Source organism: Bombina bombina, chromosome 1, assembly GCF_027579735.1.
Source record: "Bombina bombina isolate aBomBom1 chromosome 1, aBomBom1.pri, whole genome shotgun sequence".
NCBI lineage: Eukaryota > Metazoa > Chordata > Amphibia > Anura > Bombinatoridae > Bombina > Bombina bombina.
The window spans coordinates 609,397,431-609,422,037 of record NC_069499.1 but is presented as its reverse complement, the minus strand read 5'-3'; the positions used below and the strand labels follow the sequence as shown (position 1 = coordinate 609,422,037).

The 24,607-nt window shown below is 36.9% G+C and overlaps 1 protein-coding gene across 1 annotated transcript in view; it reads right to left on the bottom strand.

The window, feature by feature from the left end:
- MID2 (midline 2) overlaps positions 1-24,607 on the bottom strand; it is a 563,817-nt gene that overhangs the window by 524,045 nt on the left and 15,165 nt on the right. Inside the window, exon 3 of the mRNA XM_053698987.1 lies at positions 18,562-19,269. Within this exon, the coding sequence (XP_053554962.1) occupies positions 18,562-19,221 (660 nt within the window). The 5' untranslated portion in view covers positions 19,222-19,269. The remainder of the gene's footprint in view (positions 1-18,561; positions 19,270-24,607) is intronic.

Genomic DNA, 24,607 nt, shown 5'->3' with positions numbered 1-24,607 from the left:
GTTATTCAGATAGAGCATGTGATTTTAAACAGCTTTCCAATTCAATTCTGTTATAAAATCTACTTAAAGGGACAGTCTAGTCCAAAATAAACTTTCATGATTCAGATAGAGCATGTAATTTTAAACAATTTTCCAATTTACTTTTATCACCAATTTTGCTTTGTTCTCTTGGCATTCTTAGTTGAAAGCTTAACCTAGGAGGTTCATATGCTAATTTCTTAGACCTTGAAGCCCACCTCTTTCAGATTGCATTTTAACAGTTTTTCACCACTAGAGGGTGTTAGTTCACGTATTTCATATAGATAACACTGTGCTTGTGCACGAAAAGTTATCTGGGAGCAGGCACTAATTGACTAGACTGCAAGTCTGTCAAAAGAACTGAAACAAAGGGGCAGTTTGCAGAGGCTTAGATACAAGATAATCACAGAAGTTAAAAGTATATTATTATAACTGTGTTGGTTATGCAAAACTGGGAAATGGGTAATAAAGGGATTCTCTATCTTTTAAAACAATAAAAATTCTGGTGTAGACTGTCCCTTTAATTCTATTGGTATACTTTGTTGAAGGAGATGCAATGCAATACTGAGAGCTAGCTAAACACATCTGGTGAACCAATTAAAGGAGGAATTTATGTGCAGCAAACAATCAACAGCTATCTCCCAGTAATGCATTGCTGCTACTGTGCCTACCTAGGTATGTTTTTCAAATAAGGATACCAAGAGAATGAAGTAAAGTAGAAAATAGAAGTAAATTGTAAAATTGTTTAAAATAACGTACTGATTCACATAAAGAGTTATATTACAAGCGGAGCAGTAATTACTGCTCCCACTTGCACGCTAACTCTATTTGACTTCTGCTCTTTGCGCACGTCGGGTAGCGTGCATATTACAAGTTGAAATGAAATGTTTTTCACTTGCGCTAACCTGACGCGCGCAAAGAGCAGAAGTTTGAATATCACGACTGCGTTAATGACTGCGTTAACGTACTCCCCATAGACTTAATAGAGTTTCTCAATAGAGAGAGAGAAAAGTGGAAAAAAAACTAACCCCCACACTGGCACAGTAACCCAAATCGCCATAAGCCCCCTACTCTAATAACCCTATAATCGCTACATAGACCACTGCAATGTACCAAATACACTATTAACCCCTTAACTGCCACACACCCATATCACAAGCTACACCACTACACTATTAACCCCTAAACCACCACACCTCATATTGCAAACTACCCATATAAACTATTAAGCCCTAACTGCTACAACCGCCCATCGCAAACTACCCCACTACACTATTAAACCCCAAAGCACCACAACTCCCATTACAAAATACCCACTAGCATCTAAACCCCTAACCAGCTAACCCCCCATAACCTAACACCCCCTAAGTTACCCTCCAAAAATCTAACCTTACCTAACAGTACCTTTAAAAAAATAAAAATCTAGCAGTACCTTTTAAAAAAAAAAGCTACCATTACAGAAAATAATAAAACCTACCATTAAAGAAAAACAAACAAATTAACAAAAATAAAAAATAAATAGTTATGCCTATTCTAAAACTAAAGTCCCACTTAAAAAAAACACCCCAAAATAAAAAAACTATACTAACACTAAAATATAGCAATAGCCCTTAAAAGGGCTTTTTGTTGGGCATTGCCCTAAAGTTACTTAGCTCTTTAAAAACAAACAAAAAAACCCCCACAATTCTACAAGAAACAACCCATCCCCCAAACAAAAGGCTTTCTAAAAAAAAACTACTCTAAAAGGCATTGCCCATAAAAAAGGCAGTTAGCTCTTTTTCTATAGTGTTAGCATAGGTTTTTTTATTTTGGGGTGGTCGCTGCACCCTTCATAAAAAGTTTTAGCATTAAATGTGATTGCATTTGAGAGATCACTTTTACTTTTAACTTGTAATACGAATAGACATTGCTGCTCAACACCGCCCATAGAAAATATGGGGAGTGTAAATAAACATGAGTTTGCGCTAACAAATTTGCGCGACACTTGTAATATGGATTTAAGCATAAAGAACACTGCAACCTGGCAATCGCGTTTATGCTCCTCGTACTAACGATAGCACTCCACTTGCAATTTGGCCCAAAGTGAACAATTAAAAAAAAATTGCTTTTGTTTACTTTGTTCTTTAGGTATTCTTTGTTAGAGAGCATTCCTAATTAGGTAGCATCATACCTCCCAATATTTGTGCCTAAGTATTATGGACTCAGGAGGTTTAGGGGGTGTCATCATTTTGTGAGGGGGATCGAGTTGGGAGTGAACGGGGTTACAGGTGGTTAGTGGGTGGGCCATGTCTGTTGTTTGGTGGGCATGTCTAGGCAGCTTGTGCATGTGTCTGGTCTATGGGTGAGACAGAGCTCAGAATTAGGGACTGTCCCTCTCAAATAGAAACAGTTACAAAACCTGTAGCATGCAGGTATCTGACGCGCTATGTGGCAGCATCTTTGCAAGAATGCTTTAACAATATTATACATTCTGTTCATTGTTTATGGCACCTTTCAAAGACTTTGACTTTGCCACGATTAGACATGACTTCTTGTAAAAACAGTTTTCTCTTTGGTTTCTATACATGAAGGGCTAGATTACGAGTAGTGCTCCAATTTGCGATTCTGCAACTGCTTTATCTGTGCTCAACTTTTTTTACCATAGCGCAAAGTTGTGCTCATATTACAGGTTGCAATTAAAGCTTTTGCGCTCTCACGATTGCATCCTCGCACAGAAAAAAAGACTTTGAACGCAAGATCATATTCCCCATAGACTTTAATGGAGCCTTGTTTTGAATAAAAACATAACAGCAGCCAGCTCACGCAAACACGAGTGCATGATTGAAATTACATATATACTTATGTATTTCTAAGCATATGTGTATCTGTATTCATATGTGTATACAAATATACACATATATAGTAAATACATATATACATGTGTATAGAAAGACATGCATAAATATTGATAAACATACATATATTTATGTATGTGCTCCTAAGGATAACACCTGAACCCTTATAACTGAGCCTGAGCCCTTATAACTTTTTATTGCAATTTTTTTTTTAAACTGATTTTTATTAGATAGTGTTGTTATGAGTGTAACTGTACTTTTAAATGTATTTTTTATATGTTTTGTGACACTTTTATGACTAGGATAACAGTAATAGTTAGTATTTACTTTTAACTTGTAATACAAGCGGAACGTAAAGGGACAGTCTAGGCCAAAATAAACTTTCATGATTCAGATAGAGCATGCAATTTTAAACAGTTTACCAATTTACTTTTATGGCCAATTTTGCTTTGTTCTCTTGGTATTCTTAGTTGAAAGCTTAACCTAGGAGGTTCATATGCTAATTTCTTAGACCTTGAAGGCCACCTCTTTTCAGAATGCATTTTAACAGTTTTTCACCACTAGAGGGTGTTAGTTCACATATTTCATATAGATAACACTGTGCTCGTGCACGTGAAGTTATCTGGGAGCAGGCACTGATTGGCTAGACTACAGGTCTGTCAAAAGAACTGAAATAAGGGGGCAGTTTGCAGAGGCTTAGATACAAGATAATCACAGAGGTTAAAAGTATATTATTATAACTGTGTTGGTTATGCAAAACTGGGGAATGGGTAATAAAGGGATTATCTATCTTTTTAAAACAATAAAAATTCTGGTGTAGACTGTCCCTTTAACTTGCTTACAAACTGGCACAAAAACCCGATATTGATTGCATACAAACAATAGCGCCCCACTTGTAATCAAGGCCGAAGGGTGTAATGTTTTGGTCTGAAACCAAATGGTTCCCTGTAACTTGTTAACCTACATTTGATAAATGAGTTCCACATAGAGATTATGGGGCATATTTATCAAGCTTCGTATGGAGCTTGATGCCCCTTGTCCGTCTGCTCTGAGGCCGCGATCGGGTTGATTGACACCCCCTGCTAGCAGCCGATTGGCCCGCGAATTTGCAGGGGGCGGCATTGCACCAGCAGTTCACAAGAACTGCTGGTGCAATGATTAAAGGGCCATAATACCCAAATGTTTAAACACTTGAAAGTGATGCAGCATAGCTGTAAAAAGCTGACTAGAAAATATCTCCTGAGCATCTCTATGTAAAAAAGAAAGATATTTTACCTCAAAAGTTCCTCAGTAGCCACCTCCCATTGTAAAGGATTTCTAAGCAGCATTTTAGTGTGTCTGTCCTGGGACAGCTGAAAGGATGAGCATCATGCACTCTCATATTATTTCACCAATCAGGTAAAGAAAGCTTACTATGAAATCTCATGAGAGTTAAGTCAAATCTCATGAGATCACAGTAAGAGTTCATGACCTCAGCACTGCTGATGCTGATTGGCTGCTGTTCATTTCTTCATTTTTTTTTTTTTACCTGCAGCTGGGAGCAGGTGAAGTATAACGTTTTACACAGAACTAACTCTGCTGAGCTGAGGAGATTGTGAGGTAAAATATCTTCCTTTTTTACATAGAGATGCTCAGGTGATATTTTCCTGTCAGCTTTTTACAGTTATACTGCATCAGTTTCAAGTGATTTAGCATATGAGTATTATGTCCCTTTAATGCCGACAGTGTATGCTGTCTGCATTTATTGATGTGCCCATTTGAAAAAGGTCTAAGTGTAGACCGAAACGTTATGGGTTAAGGCCCTGTAAAAACATTATAAGATATTAAAATTGAATAAAAATGATTTTTCATGTTTTAAGGTATTTATGGAAAGGGTTAAAAAAAATTAATTATATATATATATATATATATATATATATATATATATATATATATATATATATATATATATATATATATACTGTATATATATATATATATAAGAAAAAAGCTGAGGACCAGGCTCCGGTGTAAATCCTTGAAAATCGTCAACTGAGCCAGCACAAAGAGATTCATATAAACACCTTTAATGTGTCAGAAATATATGGGGTAGGGGTATATTAGGCACAGCTTTGGTGATATGCTTTATGCCTGTGTGTGTGTGTATATATGTATATATATATATATATATATATATATATATATATATATATATATATATATATATATATATATATATATATATATATGTGTGTGTGTGTGTGTGTGTGTGTGTATGTATAAATACAAGAGACAGTACCCCCTCACAACTGTGTGATCTCAATGTGTGACTATTGTCCGTTAAACTGTCATGCCATAGTGTGCAACCTTGTGTAATATAAGCATAAGTATTCAGTGTCAGACCCGGCTGACAGGTATCCCTTTGCAACAAGTTATGCCTTGCTCCGGTACTTGTAGGTATGCACCTTATAACCACCAAAGAAACCCCCTCACCACTCTTCGTCCGGTCCTGGGGACAGTTCTGGCCTCATCCGGTTAGGGTGCCTATAACAACAGCGGCAATCCCCGGTTCTAACTCGTAGTATACCGGTCTCCTCCGTCCGGCCACTCCTACTGACCCTCCTCAGATTCGTAGCAAGGTGGGGGGCGTGGTTGGCGTGAGCGTGTTCCTTGCGCTCCAACTTCCGGTTGGGTTTGTAGTTAGATTGACAGCTACACGGACCAATCCAGTGAGTGTTACACCAGGTAAGGGCTGTCAGGGACCTTTAACTCCAGTGAGCCGTGCTCAACATCCATAGGTCAAAAATCCATAGCAAAGTAGAAAGAATTGGATGGAGCACCGACAAGTTAAAATATAATCATCTTTATTTGAACATCCTTAAAACAAAAAAGGATTAAAAAGGATAACAGGATGGTAAGTCCTAAAAAGAGTCAGCTCACACAGCTGACATGTTTCGGCTGGATGCCGTTCTCAAAGCTGCTATACGGGATGTATTTATATATATATATATATATATATATATATATATATATATATATATATTGGCAAGAAGGGAGGGCACTCACAGGGTTTGACAATAATCAATAAAGTTTTGTCGACGTTTCGGCTCCTATAATGAGCCTTCTTCAAGACAAATTTTGAAATCCAGCAGCAGCTGCACAGGAAGTAAATTTACTTCCTGTGCAGCTGCTGTTGGATTTAAAAATTTGTCTAAAGAAGGCTCATTATAGGAGCCGAAACGTCGACTATGACTCATTTCGCATAAACATGCCATGTATGTTCAATAAACTTTATTGATTATTGTCAAACCCTGTGAGTGCTCTCCCTTCTTGCCAATCTGTGTATCTGAAACTTTGAGGACTGCACCCAGGTTTTTTGCTGAGTACAAAGAGTGGAGTGCTGGGCCACCGGCTATTGGACATTATATATATATATATACACATACAGTATATATAAAAAATATTGGCACCCCTGCATTTCTGTCAGATAAGACACCACTTCGCCCAGAAAATTGTTGCAATTACAAATGTTTAGGCATTTTCATGTGTATTTATTTTGTTTGTATTGGTATGACACAAAAAAGTGGAGAGAAAAAAGCCAAATCTGACACATTCTACGCAAAACTCCAAAAATGGACTGTACAAAATTATTGGCACCTTCTCAAAATTGTAAGAAATAATTGCATTCTAAGTTTGTGATGCTCATGGAATTTGTAATTAAACTCACCTGTATCAATTAACAGGTGCTGACAATATACAGTAGAAATCACACCAGCAACCAGTTAAAATGGTGACAAATTGACTCAACCTTTCTGTTGTGTGTCTCTGTGTGCCACACTGAGCATGGAGAAGAGAAAGGGCAGCAAAGAATTGTCTGAGGATTTGAGAACATAGAAAGAAATATTGTGGAAAAGCATGGACAATCTCAAGGTTACAAGTCCATCTCCAGAGATCTAAATGTTCTTGTGTCCACTGTGCGCAACATTGTCAAGACGTTTACAGCCCATGGCACTGTAGCTAATCTCTCTGGACGTGGACGAAAGAGAAAAATTGATCAAAGATTGCAATGAAGGATTGTTCGAATGGTGGATAAAGAATCTCAATCAACTTCCAGACAAATTCAAGCTGACCTGCAGGCACAGGGTACAAATGTGTCAGCTTGCACTATAAGTCGCCATCTGAATGAAAAGGGTTGCTATGGTAGGAGACCCAGGAGGACCCCACTGCAGACACAGAAAAATAAAAAAGCCAGATTGGAGTTTGCCAAAACTTACCTGAGGAAGCCAAAATCCTTTTGGGAGAATGTGCTGTGGAAGAAAACAAAATTACAGCTTTTTGGTAAAGCCCATCATTCTACTGTTTTCAGAAAAAGAAATGAGGCTTTTAAAGAAAGGGATACAGTCCCTGCAATCAAACATGGTGGAGGTCCACTGATGTTTTGTGCCTGCTTTGCAGCTTCAAAAAGCACCCAGAAATGGTTTAACACAAAGCGCTAGAGTACTGAACTGGCCAGCAATGAGTCTAGATCTCAATCCCATAGAGCACCAGTGGAGAGATCTCAAAACAGCAGTTGGGAAAAGGAACCCTTCCAATCTGAGAGACCTGGAGCAGTTGGCAAAACAAGAGTGGTCCAAAATTCCAGTAGAGAGGTGTACGAAACTCATTGATGGTTACAGGAAGCGATTGATTTCAGTTCTTTTTTCCAAGGTGTGTGCTACCAAATATTAAATTGAGGGTGCCAATAACTTTGTCCAGTCCATTTTTGAAGTGTTGCATGGAATGTGTCAGATTTGGCTTTTTTCTCCACTTTTTTGTGTCATACCAATACAAGCAAAAGGAATAAACAAGAGAATGCCTTGACATTTGTAATTGCAACAATAAGTGGTGCATTATCTGACAGAAATGCAGGGGTGCCAATATTTTTGGCCATGACTGTATATATATATATATATATATATATATATATATATATATATATATATATATATATATATATATATATACACACACATTATAGCCCTTTCCATTCAAATACCATATACCTTTTAACCCTTATGTATTTTTTTATTAATATTTATATAAATAATTTGTTTCAGATAGTGTATATATTAGTGAAACACTTTATTTTAATGTATTTATGTTGTGTTTGGTGCGTATTTTTTTTTTACTTTACAATAGGGGGCATATTTATCAAAGTGCGAGCGGACATGATACGATGTAGAGTATTATGTCTGCTGCACATCGATAAATACCAACAGCATATGCTGTCGGCATTTATCATTGCACAAACAGTTACCGCCCCCTGCAGATTCGATCGGGTTGATTTCTGTCCGCCGCCTCAGAGCAAGGCGGACAAGTTATGGAGCAGCGATCTTTAGACCACTGCTTCATAACTTCTGTTTCCGGTGAGCCTAAAGGCTCGCTGGAAACAAGGGACATTAAGCTCCATTCAGAGTTTGATAATTTGGCCCCTAGATCTCCACTCATGGGGGGCTAAATTTGTTTGCGCTCAAACTAATGTGTTTACTTTTAACTTGTAATGTGCATGCAAGTTAGCGTCTGCGCTAACAATAGCACGCCACTTGTAACCTAGGTCAAAACGTTTAATTATGGACAGTGAAAAAATGTACTGTACATTCATTATCAATTTTATTAATTTTGCCTGTATTAAAAATCTAAAAATAAAGTTTTTTTCCTTTGCCCTGTAGAAAGGGATGATCCTGTAGGATCCAGAACCCTGATCCTGAAACATTCTACAAAGTGATTGCTTAATAATGAGCTTATTTTATGTGCCCCTAATAGGCCACAGAAAAGGCGATAAGATAAAAAATATTAGAAATGCTTTTCAATCGATATGTCTCTGGCAAGGCAAATTTTGCCAATAAAATTACAGGTTAAATGCTTTTAAAATATTTTTTTTTGTTTTCAGATATTATTTAACAGTGCAAATAATACATTAACTTTTTTTCTGTTATATTTTACAATGCATTGCAGTTTTCTGCTTCTAGGAAAGGGCTTGTTCCTGCATTTACAAACTCTTTATTTGTATGCTTGTGGGCATGTTACTGTCTACCAATAGTGGGAGTTGGTCTTATCAGCCAATAAGTAATCTACTTGAGTTGCACTCAAACAACAATTTCTCTGCAAAATGACAATTCTGAATATATATATATGTATAGATAAGTTAGACATATCTTTTGCTATGGATAGCTTAACTGTTAATATATATTGTAAATACATACAATAATGCCCCTTTAATACTTGCAAGTTCAAAAATATAAAGCGCACCACTCGTAATCAAGCCCAAGTGTTAAAGGGACATAAAACCCAAACATTTTATTCATGGTTCAGATAGAGCAAATAATTTTAAACACCTAAATAATTTTAAAAATATCTTCGTTTTCTTGTTATCCTTTGTTGAAAAAAAAGGGATTTAAGTTCACGAGTGTGCACGTGTCTGCAGCGCTATATGGCAGCAATTTTGCAAGAATGTTATACATTAGCAAGATCACTAGATGGCAGCACTATTTCCTGTCATGTAGGGCTTCAGGCATGTGCACACTACCTATCTAGATATCTCTTTAACTAAGAATAACAAGAGAACAAAGCAAATTTGACAATAGAAGTAAAATTGGAAAGCTTTAAAAATTGTGTTCTCTATCTGAATCACAAAAGAAAAAATTTGGGTTTCACGTCCCTTTAAGCAACGACCTCTATGCTAAACAAACAGCTTGCAACCATTTTACGTCATTTTAAATCTACCTAGCAGTGTGCAGTTTGGTGCTCTTTAGAATCAGCTGAAAAGCGTCGACAATTTATACACCTCATGTTCTTTTCTGGACATTATGTTTATAACCAAGCCAAATGATTTCTCTACAGAAGAAAGGGACCCGCCATGGACTAAAATCTATATACAGATAATATGCAAAGAACAAAGCACCAGGAACTGCTATTGTACACTGCATGCTGGCACCAAAATTATTATCATTTTTTTCCTGTGGGCCTGCATAAAAGAATTGTTATTTGACAATTTGCAGCTGAATAATTCCGGAATTACTGAATAGATTTTCTTGCATTTTTGAAAGGCACTCAGTGTTCCTTGTGTCTATTGCTACATTTCAATAGTCTAAGCTGCAGTCACAACTATTTCTTGAAAGAGCCTTGACCAATTAAATTGTGGATTCTACAAAGGATCTCTATATAAATTATCTCTATAATGTTCTCTATAAAAAATGCTTTACTTGAATTTCCAATATACATGTAATTTCTGAAATGATTTGGGGCCTTTTAACTTACAGCTTATATAGCTTTCTGTATCCCTTTAAAAGGGACCTGATACTCACACTTTTTCTTTGTACTATCTAATGCAGAGCTTTCCAAACTTTTCATGTTGGTGACACACTTTGTAGACCTACATAATTTCGCGACACAGTAATTCAGTTGTACTGGCAAACAGGAGGTTAAACTAACTTGTTTTAAAAGATACGGACACATACATAAATTATATAATAACAAAATGCATTTACAAGTAACAGTAAGTATGTGCAAGAATTAAAAAAAAGTTTAATTACACCAATAGCTACTTACTATTTTAATGGGATGTATGAGGTTGATGGGATGAACACAGTTTCTGAATATTTGGTGTAATATTAGATAAAGACACTCACATTTCATCATCAATCATTTTTAAGCTTTCACTTTCTATCCATATATCAAGAGCAGGAACAGCAATGCACTACTGGAAGCTAGTTGCAAAAAAACCCCACTGACTTCTGACTTCAGCTCAGCGTTTAAGCTGTCACCCTCAGAGCTCTGTGAGTCCGACTGACCGCGCTGCAAACACACTGCTGTCCCACTCACTGGCTACACTTGCAGTCACGAGCCAATTAAGGAGACTACACGTGCAGTCAGGAGCCAATGTGCCGCCAAATCCGCCAATGGTAATAGTTTCAGTTCCCACTGAGCTGTGCCAATTGGTTAAGATGAACTGTGACCCATTAGGTATCAATCACGTGTCAACCATGTGATATGCGTAGCAGGCAGGTGTAAAGTCAGAAACCAAAAAACAATTAAAAAAAAAAAATTAATTTAAAAAAATTTGTGCTGAAGCAGGGACACACCTACACACTGCTGCCGACACACTAGTGTATCACAACACACAGTTTGGAAAGCACTGATCTAATGTTTAAAAATGTCTTTTTTCTTAATTGAACTAAAGGGACTAATTTATTTTCCTGTAGAACTTTCCCTATCAACAAATGAGCAGTGCAATCTTGGGTCTCAGCCGTACAAATACTCTGTTAGTTTCATCTGAAATTTAAATAACTTTTACTTAACCTTTTTGATAAAAATTGAATATGCCTGACTACTTTTTTTATTTATGATTGAAAATATCTGAGTAATATGCCCTTTTAGTTTTGTTCATGTTTTATTTATATAGTATATATTATTGTGTGTTTGTATCACTTTAGCTATACTAAATGAATGCTGCACAAGTGCTAATTATATTATCTAGTGTTTTACACATTCCTTGTTTAAAGGGTCAGTCTAGTCCAAAATAAACTTTCATGATTCAGATAGGGCATGTCATTTTAAACAATATTCCAATTTACTTGTATCACCAATTTTGCTTTCTTCTCTTGAGATTCTTAGTTGAAAGCTAAACCTAAGAGGTTCATATGCTAATTTCTTAGACCTTGAAGGCCACCACTTATATGAATGCATTTTGACAGTTTTTCACCACTAGAGGGTGTTAATTCATGTGTAACATACAGATAATATTGTGCTCATGCACATGGAGTTACCTAGGAGTCAGCACTGATTGGCTAAAATGCAAGTCTGTCAAAAGAACTGAAATAAGGGGGCAGTTTGCAGAGGCATATATACAAGGTAATCACAGAGGTAAAAAGTGTATTAATATAACTGTGTTGGTTATGTAAAACTAGGGAATGGGTATTAAAGGAATTATCTATCTTTTAAAACAATAAACAGTCTGATGTAGTCTGTCCCTATAACAAAGCTATTTTACATAATGCATGTTCTCTTAAAGGGATAGCAAACACTTTTATTGTAATTTTTAAATGCTTTGTTATGCATGGCAAAACAACTTTTGCAGAACTCATTATTTAAATAAAAAGAGAGAAGCACTCAACCTGGGAATGAACAATAGCATAATAGCTTTTTTCTAGTATTATGGCTAGTTACCAACCTAGGAGCAGTCTCTTTTTGCTCAACATGTGCCTTTCACAGAGAAGAACTTTCCTGTAGTATATCAGTCTTATCCTGACTAAACAGTGCAGTCCAGTCCCGAAATACCAGACCTAGTTGAAGTTTCGGCCTAGTTTGGGCCTTGTCAGTTATGGGCAGCCATATCCCTCTGGCACACTGAGCAAAGGCTTCCCACATCAACCATACACCAAGATTACAAGTTTTGTGTTACAGTGCGGTATGGCTATACCGCTGAAAAATTGGCCACTGCGCGTGGAATGGCAGGTCTCCCATATTACAAGTTGCTGCGGTATAGCTATAACGCAAGCATTTTAGCCTGTAACGCAACGATCCATTCCGCACTCAAAAAATTACTTTAGAGTGCGGGATTTCCATAGCACTGTATAACAGGTTGTGCGGTCCGGCTAAAATGCTTGCGTTATAGTCTATATCGCCCTGGTCCATTCCGCAATCTGAGACCAGTAGTTATGGATTTTGCGAAACAAAAATGTTTCATAAAACTCATAAATATAATGTTACATAGTACACTTACACCCATAAACTACATATTAACCTCTAAACCGCCACCCTCCCGCATCACAAATACTATATTAAACTAGTATTCCTTTGTGAAAAGCACAACTCGGCTAAAAGAGGCTGCTCCTAGGTGGTAACTCGCCATAGAACAAGCTACTGAGCTGTTGTTCATTCCTGGTAGAGCGCTTCTCTCTTTGTATGCAAATTTTTATGACCCTGCGGAGGTCTCCCTAAGGGTGATCGGGGAAACCAGACACGGACTCCTTGTCCAGTGTGCTTAGAGGAATATGGCTGCACCTCACTGACGAGGCCCACAGAAGGCCGAAACGATCGTCTGGGGTTGTCATGTTCCTTGTTCAGAGGAGAATTGCCTGGTATTTCAGGGCTGGACTGACCTTACTTGAGGAAAGTTTTCCTCTGTGAAAAGCACATCTGGACTAAAAGAGACTGCTCCTAGGTGGTAACTCGCCATAGAACAAGCTACTGAGCTGTTGTTCGTTCCTGGTAGAGCGCTTCTCTCTTTGTATGCACACTATATTAAACTTATTAACCCGTAATCTGACGCCCACCCACATAGCCAACACTATATAAAGCTATTAACCTCTAAACCTCCAGCCCCCACATCGCTACTACTATAATAAACCTATTAACCCCTAAACTGCCAGCCCTCACATCACTAATACTAAACTAAACCTATTAACCCCTAAACCGCTGGCCCCCCACATCGCAAATCCCTAAATTAAACCCCTAAACCTAACACCCCCAAACTTTAAATTAAATTTACAAAATAACTATCTTAAATTTATTTTGGGGTGGCTTTTATGTTTTTATAGGGCTATTAGATTAGGCGTAATTTCTTTTATTTTGGATAATTTTGTTTATTATTTTTTGTAATCTTAGTGTTTTTGTATTTTCCGTAATTTTAGCGTTTTTATTTTATGGTAATGTTAGATTTTATTTATTTTTTCGTAGTGTTAGGTTTTTTTTAATTTGTAATTTTTATTTTTGTATTTTTTCCTAGTGTTTTTAAACAATTCTTGTAATTCTTGTAATTTAGTTTTTTTTAATTTGTAGTTTATTTTCTATTCTTAATATAGTTAATTTAGGTTTATTTATAGTTTAATCTTAGTTATTTATTTTTTTATTTTTTTTAAAGTAATTTTTATTGAGGTTGTACATAAAAATAACAACAATAAAGAGTTCAGTAGGTAATACATTAGATACATCTTAAATTGGTTTAGCCATGCCACTTAGACCTGGAAAAAAAAAATAAGATACTACAAAGCTAGCAAAGTAGAGAAGGTCAGGACATCTCAATTCAATACTTAGTTGTTTTTTTTTCCCACAGGTAAGTTTTTATTTATTTTAAGATAGTCATATTGTAAATTAAAATGGTTTGGGGGGGGGGGGGTCAGGGAGGATGGGGGATAAGGGGGGATCCTACACTGGAGGGATATAAGAAAGAAAAAAAAAAGGATTATTTTTTCTTACTGGCAGACTGCTTGCCAGTACCTAAGATGGGGGTTACCGGCGGGGGGTGGGGGAGGGAAGAGAGCTGTTTGGGAGGGATCAGGTAGGGATCAGGGGGTGGGGAGTGTCAGGTAGGAGGCTGATCTCTACACTAAAGCTAACATTAACCTTTTAAGCTACCTAATTAACCCCTTCACTGCTGGGAATAATAGAAGTGTGGTGCGCAGCTGCAATTAGCGGCCTTCTAATTACCAGAAAACAATGACAAACCCATATATGTCTGCTATTTCTGAACAAAGGGGATCCCATCCCAGAGAAACTTTTACAAACATTTGTGCCATGATTGCACATGATTGCATTTGGCGGTGAAATGGTGGCATGAAATATACCAAAATGGGCCTAGATCAATACCATATATATATATATATATATATATATATATATATATATATATATATATATATATATATATATAAATTAAAAAAAAACAAGGCTCTATTTCTGTTTAAATGGAGTGATAGCAAAAATGCTAAAAATGCTCTGGTATTTTGAGCAAGTTTTTGTCTGAAAGCCCTGGTAGTGAAAGAGTTCATTAATAGGTTAGTTTATTAGTAGCAATGTGGGGGGGGGGGGGGGGCGGCAGATTAGGGGTTAATAGGTTTAGTTTATTAGTAGCGATGTGAGGGGCAGCGGTTTAGGGGTTAATAGGTTTAGTTTATTAGAAGCGATGTGGGGGGGTGGCGGTTTAGGGGTTAATAGGTTTAGTTTATTAGCAACAATGTGGGGGGCCGGCAGTTTAGGGGTTATAAGGTTTAGTTTATTAGTAGCGATGTGGGGAGGGGCGGCCGTTTAGGGGTTAATAACTTTAATTAGTGTCCGCGATGTCGGCGGACGGCGGATTAGGGGTTAATAACTTTAAATAGTGTTGGCGAATTTGGGGCGGCGGATTAAGGGTGTCTAGACTAGGGGGTTATGTTAGGGTGTTTTAACATAACTTTCTTTTCCCCATAGACATCAATGGGGTTACGTTACGACGATCGCCATTCTGTGATCACACTTTCTCCCCATTGATATCTATGGGGGAAAGTGTGCACGAGCAAGTCAGGCCTTGGGTTTTGTGTGGTATGTAGCTTATCGCACCATACCGCACAACAAAAGAAGGTTTTTCAGTAACTTGTAATGGCAGCGCTATGGAGAGAGTGATAAAGCTAATTTTTTTGCGTTATTTTCGCACCTGGTATAGCGCAAAACTTGTAATCTTGGTGGTAGTTTGTTATTTTTCTGCTGAAGCCATACAATGGAGATTTTGTTGACACAATGGCACTGACAAGTTAAAGGCACAGTCTACTCCAGATTTTTTATTGTTTAAAAAGATAGATAATCCCTTTATTGCCTATTCCCCAATTTTATATAGCCAACATGGTTATATTAATATACTTGCATTTTAGCCAATCAGTGCTGACTCATAAATAATTCCATGAGAGTGAGCACAATGTTATCTATATGGCACACATGAACTAGCGCTGTCTAACTATGAAAAACTGGAAAATGCATTGAGATAAGAAGAGGCCTTCAAGGGCTTAAAAATTAGCATATGAGCCTACCTAGGTTTAGCTTTCAACAAAGAATACAAAGAGAACAAAGCAAATGTGATGATAAAAGAAAATTGGAAAGTTGTTTAAAATTGTATGCCCTTGTTAATAAGTATGCCCAATGAAAAACAACTACAGAAAGCAAAGTATTAAACTATTCTAATAAAGTTCAGACTCTGCTGATTGTTAATCTATTGGGAGACGGCAGAAACATATTGTAATTAATAGGTCTTTACTGTCCTTCATGCAATTTTGCAATATACAGTATATCCATTAGCAAGAAATGCTTCAAGTAAAATGTATCGCTGCTTTTCAGTGACATACACACATATGCTGTGAGGGCCCATGCACCACACCTGTGGCTTATATGACACAAATGAAGCCTTCACAGAAAAAATACACCCCCCCCCCCAGTTCTCCACAACATATGTGAGTATGCCACTGAAAAACATTATTCCACACATTTTTATTGCTGTAAAAGTGCTTATTATTATTATTATTTACTTTAATTGTTTAAGCAGGAAGCATTTGTATCTGTTTGGTGATGTTGTCATTCAGTATGGCAGGCAGGGGGAGAGTGTTTTACCCATTTTAAAAAAAAAAAATTGTTCAATTGAATAATTTTGGAAAAGCGCACAGCAACTACATTGTGTGTGTCTGTTTTTTGTTTTAATTTTTATATATATATATAAATTTTATTTATTTTTTAATTTCCTTTGGGGGTTTGACCGGCAGAAAGTAGTGCTTCTCTAAGGCAGGCTGTTTATTAGAGTAAAGCGCAAGAACTTAAAGGCACAGTAAACACTCATTTTCAAATAACTGCATGTAATAGACACTACTATAAAGAACAAGATGCACAGATACTGATATAAAAATCAAGGATAAAACGGTTTACAGGTAGCCCTCAATTTACGCTGGGGTTAGGTTCCAGAAGGAATGGTTGTAAATCGAAACCGTTGTAAATTAAAACCCAGTTTATAATGTAAGTCAATGGGAAGTGAGGGAGATAGGTTCCAGGCCCCTCTCAAAATTGTCATAAGTAACACCTAATACATTATTTTTAAAGCTTTGAAATGAAGACTTTAAATGGTAAACAGCATTATAAACCTAATAAAATAACCACACAACACAGAATATATAATTAAACTAAGTTAAATGAACAAAAACATTTGCTAAACAGCATTATAAACCTAATAAAATAATCACACAACACAAACTTCACTTGCATTTTTCTGCAAACAGTTCTTTCTATGCATTCTAATCTGGACTGATTTATAGACAGGAAGATATTGTCCCTTTGAAATCTGCTCGATAGCTCAGGTCTCGAGGGCCACCTGTATAGACTTACTTAGAAACTCTCAGTTTAGCCCTGTTGAAAAGTTAGCTGAAAAGCCCATTGCAAGTGGGAAATAAGACACACACACCCCTCCCCCTTCTTTTGCATATGAAAAGACCCTTTACACAAACAGGAGCAAGCTGGAGAAGGTAGCTGACGGTATTCTCATAAAACTTTGGGACTGGGTCAGGAGTCTGCAAATCAGAGCAGTGTTATTTAAAAATAAGCAAAACTATACATTTTTTTGAAAATCAAACTTTATGGGCTATATAAATAGATCATCTACAAAACATATATGCAAAGAAAAAATGAGTGTATAATGGCCCTTTAAGGCGATAGGCAAGGATGCAGCTACAGTTACTGTGAAGGATACACAGCCTGTAACAGAATAGCCTGCAGATGTGAAGTAATCACAGGACGGGCTGATCCTAAGCTGCTTGGTGTAGTTAGGCACAATAGGGGGAGGAGTTGCTTTGACAGCCCTGATACCCATGGTAAGGACCTAACACCTCTCATTGTGTTACCAGGTTTTTTTGCCTCTTTGGTGAAATAATAGGGCACTGTGCCCTGTGGTGCAGATGTGATGATAAGCCAATAGATGCACTGATATGTAGGTTCTGTCTGGTATTTGTGTGCGCACAAACCTTCAGGCAGCATATGCACATGCATTCAGAGCTGTGATGAGGTTATGTCTAACTAAACTGATGTGGGCATATATTTGTTAAACTGCTGTTCTCACCTACCTATATTTTTAATGAAACTGGTAATTCTGTGTTTTAGCCTAAGTTGGCTTATACCTTTTAAGGACATTCCCACAGGTATTGAATAATTATAGGGTTCAAATATATAGTATGGTGCACACACAGAGAGCCTGCAGCATTGTGAGTCATCTATAATGAGGTCTGCCAGCAGAGCTATATGTTCAATGCAGAGTGCCAGGCTTGTAGAGTTTACAAAACTGTTCACAGCACAGAGATTGTGAGTGGGGCCATAACTGCTGAAGAGGTTTATGTTTCCTGGGGCTTATCTCTCATTAATATGCTAATATTTAGCTTTGCTCAAGTGGAAGAGATAGGGAAACCCCAAAATCTATCAGTGATAACCTAGGAGTGGCTATGTGGGGAGATTGTTGTTCTTGCTGTGGACACAGGGCCCTTATTACTAATTGAAACTCTCTTCTTCATCGATGGCTCCTGATACTGCATGGTGAATTGTTTAATTCTGGTGTCAGTATCCTTTATTTTATAAAGTCACTTTACTTTGTGTAATTCCCTCTTAGAATAGTAAGAAATGCAGGAGAAAATCCAATATATGAAACAGATTAACAGATAACAGATATTGATTATTTAAAGCAATAGAAAAATGTATTGCAAGAGTGTATGAACATGTTCGCATTATTAAATATAAATTGCCAGCATTTTTAAAACTCCAAAAACAAATACCTTAGTAAAAATAATAGACATTTTCATTGTGAAAGTTTATCATCCAGAGACAGTAACCAGAGAATTAAAGAGAAAAGTAAATTTCCATGAGAGTAAAATAACTTGTATATATTGAATACATTACAAATCGTGGAGCAATATCTTACCTTGAGTTTGTCATATCGTTCACTCAGTGAAGCCACCTGATGCTCCCTGTGTCTTCCCACCAGTTTGCATAAGGCACAGATGAGTTGATCATCAGCGGCACAGTACATGTTCACCTTTTCATTTTCATGCTCCAGACAGACGAGACCACGGAAGTGAGCGTCTGGCACAGGTTCCACCAGCCGATGGCTGGTAAAAGGCTTTTTGTTGGGATGAGTAGCACGAAGACACCTGTCACAGTAGGACACTTCACAAGTAATACAAGTCTTCACTGCATCTCTTGGTGGTTCTACCTCACAAAACTGACATGGGATTCTTTCAGTCGCCATGATTGGGACAGTTTTATAACCTCTCTCTCTGCGATCGTCACTTGGAGAACTGGGGATACTTAGAGAAGCCTTCTGAAACCTGTCGATAATATTCTGCAAAGTAACGTTGCGCTTTAACCCTTCCAAGCCACGGTGGTTGAGTGATATGACATATCTGCAGGTGGGACACTGGAATGCTGGGACAGGCTCCACTATTTCGCTGGAAGCACATCCAGAAACCAGTATTCGATGGGCACAATTAAAGCACAAACTGTGGGCACAGGGTAGTAGCAGGGGATCGTCAAATAACTCCAAACAGATTGGGCATGTTAGCTCTGACTCCAGTGTTTCCATGTTTAGTTAAAACATTGAGATTAAAATAGCATGGGGCAGGTTATTCACCTAAATGGGAACCAAAACAGGAAAAAGGTTAAAACATAGCTCTGTATGATTAGTCTAACAGACTCTATAATAGTTCTATAATTGTTCTCTAAACTCTTTCATAACAATACTATTGGTTATTAACAACTTCAAAAGGATGCTCCTCATTCCTTAAAGGGATAGTAAACCCAAATATTTTCTTTCATGATTCAGACAGAGCATGCAATTTTAAGCAACTTTCTAATTTACTACTATTATCAATTTTTCTTCGTTCTCTTGCTATCTTTATTTTAAAAAAGCAGAAATAAAAGCTTTGGAGCCGACCCATTTTAGGTTGAGAACCTGGGTTGCACTTGCTGATTGGATGGCTAAATTTAGCCACAAATCAGCAAGCCCCATCCAGGGTACTGAACCACAAATAGGACGGCTCCAAAAACTTTCAAATAAAGATAGCAAGAGAACAAAGAAATTTTGATAACAGGAGTAAATTAGAACGTTGCTAAAAATTGCATGCTCTATCTGAAAGAAAATATTTGGGTTTACTATAATTTTAATGCATGTGCTACATATAGATTAATGCATTATTTTCCAGTTCCCCTAATTCTTCGCTGTTAAGTTATTCCCTGTATTAGTGTTTTTCTATTCTCGTCCTCACGGGCACAATATCAGTACTGACTTTTTTTTTACATGATATCTGCCCTAGAGCACAGGTGAAATAATTAGCTTATCAGTAAACATGATTTGCTGATTAGTTCACCTGTGTTCTAGTTTAGAAATCAATTAATTCTGGGCTGTTAGTTTGCCCTGAGGACTGGAATTGAAAATCACTGCCTTATATATCCTTATTTTGTTTCATATTAACATCTTATCTATAACTCATCTTACTCCTCATTTTTTTCTATGTAATCCCCCTATAAGTCATGATACTGCTGCAGATAAAGTGCTACATTACAAGTGGAGGGCTATTTAATGATCAAGCATTAACTGCGCTAGAAGTAAGCTTTTGGTTTGGCGCATGTCAGGCTTCGATTGTATTACAAGTTGAAAGTAAACCGTATTGGCTCGTGCACTACCCGACGTGCGTAAAAAGCCGAACTTATAATATAGCACGCTATTCCCCCATAAAAGATAATGGTGCAAAAAAAGTTTAAAAAAATGAACACCCTTTTTTCACGCAAACCCGATCCAATATTCTCAATTGCTCTAACCCGACATTAAAATATGAATATTTCAGATTACAATGTTCTTCACATAGAATATGTTCTATATATTTATAAATACATATTTGTACATATATCTGATATTTTTTTGCACAAATATACAGTTAAAGTTTACACCAGAATTGTTATTGTTTAAAATGATAGATAATCCTTTATTTACCTATTCCCTAGTTTTGCATAACCAACACAGTTATATAAATACACTTTTTATCTCTGTGATTATCTTGTATCTAAGCCTCTGCAAACTGCCCCCTTATTTCAGTTCTTTTGACAGACATCCATTTTAGCCAAACAGAGCTGGCTCAATGTAACTCCACATGCATGAGCACAGTGTTATCTATATGACACACATGAACTAACACCCTCTAGTGTTGAAAAACTGTAAAAATGCCCTGAGAGAATAGGCAGCCTTCAAGGGCATAGGAATTAGCATATGAACCTAACTTTCAACTAATAATATCAAGAGAACAAAGCAAAATTGGTGATAAAAGTAAATTGGAAAATTGTTTAAAATTACATTCTCTATCTGAATCATCAAGTTTATTTTGGACTAGACTGTCCCTTTAACCAGAGCTCTTAATTTGCGCTCAAGCAATCATGTTTACTTTTAACTTGTAATACGAGTGAAAAGCCTGACGTGCACAAACAACTGCTATAAACCCCTTTTTGCTCGCTCGCAACTGTTAGCGTGCCACTTGTAATTCTTTCCAAAATAAGCCCTTTAACTCTGTCACCTATAGATAAATTATTCTGTTCAATCCACAAACTCCAGAATTTAGTGAACGTTGAAGAAACAGTTAGATACCTGGTTTCAGCTCTTCTCTACTCCTCAAAATGTTTTTATGAATCATAAACATTTTTGTAATGCCCCTTTAGGATATACTATAAACAAAAAATGTTTTTAACTCTTAACAACCGTGCAACATTTTATATATATAAACCAAACAAATTAACACTTGTACTAAATGAGCATGTACGTTTAAAGGGATACTAAACCCAAATGTTTTCTTTTATGATTCAGATAGAGCAACTTTCTAGTTTACTCCTATTATCAAATTTTATTCATTCTCTTGTTATCTTTATTTGAAAAAGCAAGAATCTAAGCTAAGTAACCAGTCTATTTTTGGTTCAGCACCTGAGTTGAGCTTGCTGATTGGTGGCTAAATGTACCCACCAATAAGAAAGCACTATCCGGGGGTGCTGAACCAAAAATGGCCTGGCTTCTTAGCTTAGATTCCAGTTTTTTTAAATAAAGATAGCAAGAGAATGAAGAAAAACTGATAATAGGAGTAAATTAAAAAGTTGCTTTGCATGCTCTATCTGAATCAGGAAAGAAAACAAAATGGGTTTAGTATTCCTTTAAATTGATGGGGAATTGTTCCTTTAGGTAAAATGATGTAGTTATTCCTCATTGAAATTTCAACCCATTGTTCTCAAAAACATGCCCATTTATATGAGCCAAGTCTGCAAGAAGAGCAAACCTCCACAGCGTATCTCTCCCTATATAAACAAAGTTATCTGTCATTTTATTTATATAATAATAACAATAATAATTTTACTGAAAATGTAATTTTGCTAGAATTAAACTCACAATGCCATTTTCAGTGCATTTAGTTCTGAGTAGCTGGTGTCACTAGAAAAACATTAAAGGAACAATATAATACACTAGGCAAGTAGCTGATAGGAGTTCTTTGTATTTCAAGCAATGGGAACAACCTTCCACTAGGAGATTAATGTCTTCTGCAGCCTCTTTAGGTTTTTATAGAGAATAATGTGATCAGTACAACACCAAACTCAATACAACCTTACAAATCCCCCACACGTTGCAAGTGGGCATAGTCAACGGCATGTTACAAATCTACATATTTTGCTCAAATGTGGTTCTCCTGAAGAACTTCCCCAATGCGAATATGTCATCCACTATGTCAACACCAGGACCGGACTAACATTGTCCGGTATCTGGAATGCATCAAATAAGTTATTATGTGTCCCACAAGTGTACATCCGTACCTACACAGATACTGTTTTCATACAATGTTAAAGTAATAGCCCAGTGTTCAGTCTTAGTGCGTAACAGAAGTCCTGTAAAGGTGGGTGTGGAACTATCAATGTGTCACCTGTCCTATCAACCAATTCAGAACTGCTTCAGATCCTATTCTCCTTTATACAATTATAGATGAAAAAAGGATAGCTCAAGAATAAAACATAATGTCACCAATCTCAGGGTAAATAATTATTATGACCACATGATATGTTTTTATTAACATGAATGGAGCTAGATGGTACCTGCCTAATAACTATCTAAAATATAACTGTGATCTGTTCACCCTATGTAGAACAATGATATAGTCTTCACCAAAATCTATACATAATCCGTGTAAACTTAAAGGGACAGTCTAGTCAGAAAAACTTTCACGATTAAGATAGGGCATGTAATTTTAAACAACTTTCCACCTTTCTTTTACCATCAAATTTGCTTTGTTCTCTTGGTATTCTTAGTTAAAAGCTAAACCTAGATAGGCTTGTATGCTAATTTATAAGCCCTTGAAGGCCGCCTGTTATCTGAATGCATTTCACAGTTTTTCACAATTGGAGGGTGTTAGTTCATTTGTGCCCTATAGATAACATTGTGCTCACGCCCGTGGAGTTACTTATGAGAGGGCACTGATTTTGCTAAAATGCAAATCTGTCAAAAGAACTGAAATAAGGGGGAATCTGCAGAGGCTTAGATACAAGGTAATCACAGAGGTAAAAATTATATTAATATAACTGTGTTGGTTCTGCAAAACTGGAGAATGGGTAATAAATTGATTATCTATGTTTTAAACAATAACAATTCTGGAGTAGACTGTCACTTTAAGCTATAACTTAGCTTACGAGTATGGAACTCAAATGTATATTCTTATTATTATGCTTGTTAGGAGATACAAATTAACACTGATCCAATATAAATATGTCCAAATTGAACTACTATTTGTACATATCAACCTAATGTGATATATACTTCTGAGCTTCAGGAAGCTACAGCAGTCTCAGCTGTTAAGTTACAGCCAAGAATTGGAGTGCTTGACCTCCAGGCATCTGCCCACATATGGAACCGAAGTGTGATTGGTGCTCTTTTTCCAAATGAGGGCAGATGCCAGATCCTTACACACAGTGAGACAGTTTTTGTCACTGTGTCTAGCGATCAGCTGCTGGTGCCGGCGGGAGGTGCAGGAGGGAATATAGGAGGTGGGTGTGCAGAGGAAGGGTGAGGGAGTGGGAGGGCACACTGCAGAAAATAAAAAATAAAGGGAGAAAGTAGTAAAGGGGGCTACGCTATTAAAAAAAATTGGGGTGGGGGTATGGCGGGTCACCAACTGGTGATCACAGGAGGGGGGGGGGGGGTGGGACCAGTGAAAAATTAAAAAAACACAAAAAAGAGGTTTTATAGGCACTGGCAGACAGAGGGGGGAGGGTTAGAGAGCTGTTTAGGAGGTATCAGGAAGGTTGAAGGGTAAGGGGGTATCCTACCCTGCAATTTTATTTATTTTTTTTAAATGTAAAAAAAAAGCCTTACATTTTTATATTGGCAGATTGTCTGCTAGTATTTAAAATGGGGTGACCGGGGGGGGGGGAGGGAAGATAACTATTTGGGAGGGATCAGTTAGGGGTCAAGGGGTGGGAAGTGTCAGGTTAGAGGGTAGAGTGTGGTGCGCAACTGCAATTAGTGGCCTTCTAATTACCAAAAACCAACGGCAAAGCCATATATGTCTGCTATTTCTGAACAAAGGGGATCCCAGAGACGCTTTTACAATCATTTGTGCCATAATTGCACAGGCAGTATGTAAATAATTTTAGTGAGAAACTGAAAGTTTGTGAAAAAATTAACTATTTTTTTTATTTGATTGCTTTTGGTGGTTAAATGGTGGCATGAAATATACCAAAATGGGCCTAGATCAATACCTTGGGTTGTCTACTTAAAAAAAAATATATATATATATATATATATATATATATAGTTTTGACAGGTAAATTAAAAAAAAGAAGGCTCTATGTCAATTTAAATGCAGTGATAGCAAAAATGCTAAAAATTCTCCAGTATTTTGGGCAAGTTTTTCTCTGAAAGTCCAGGTAGTGAAGGGGTTAAACACACGAAC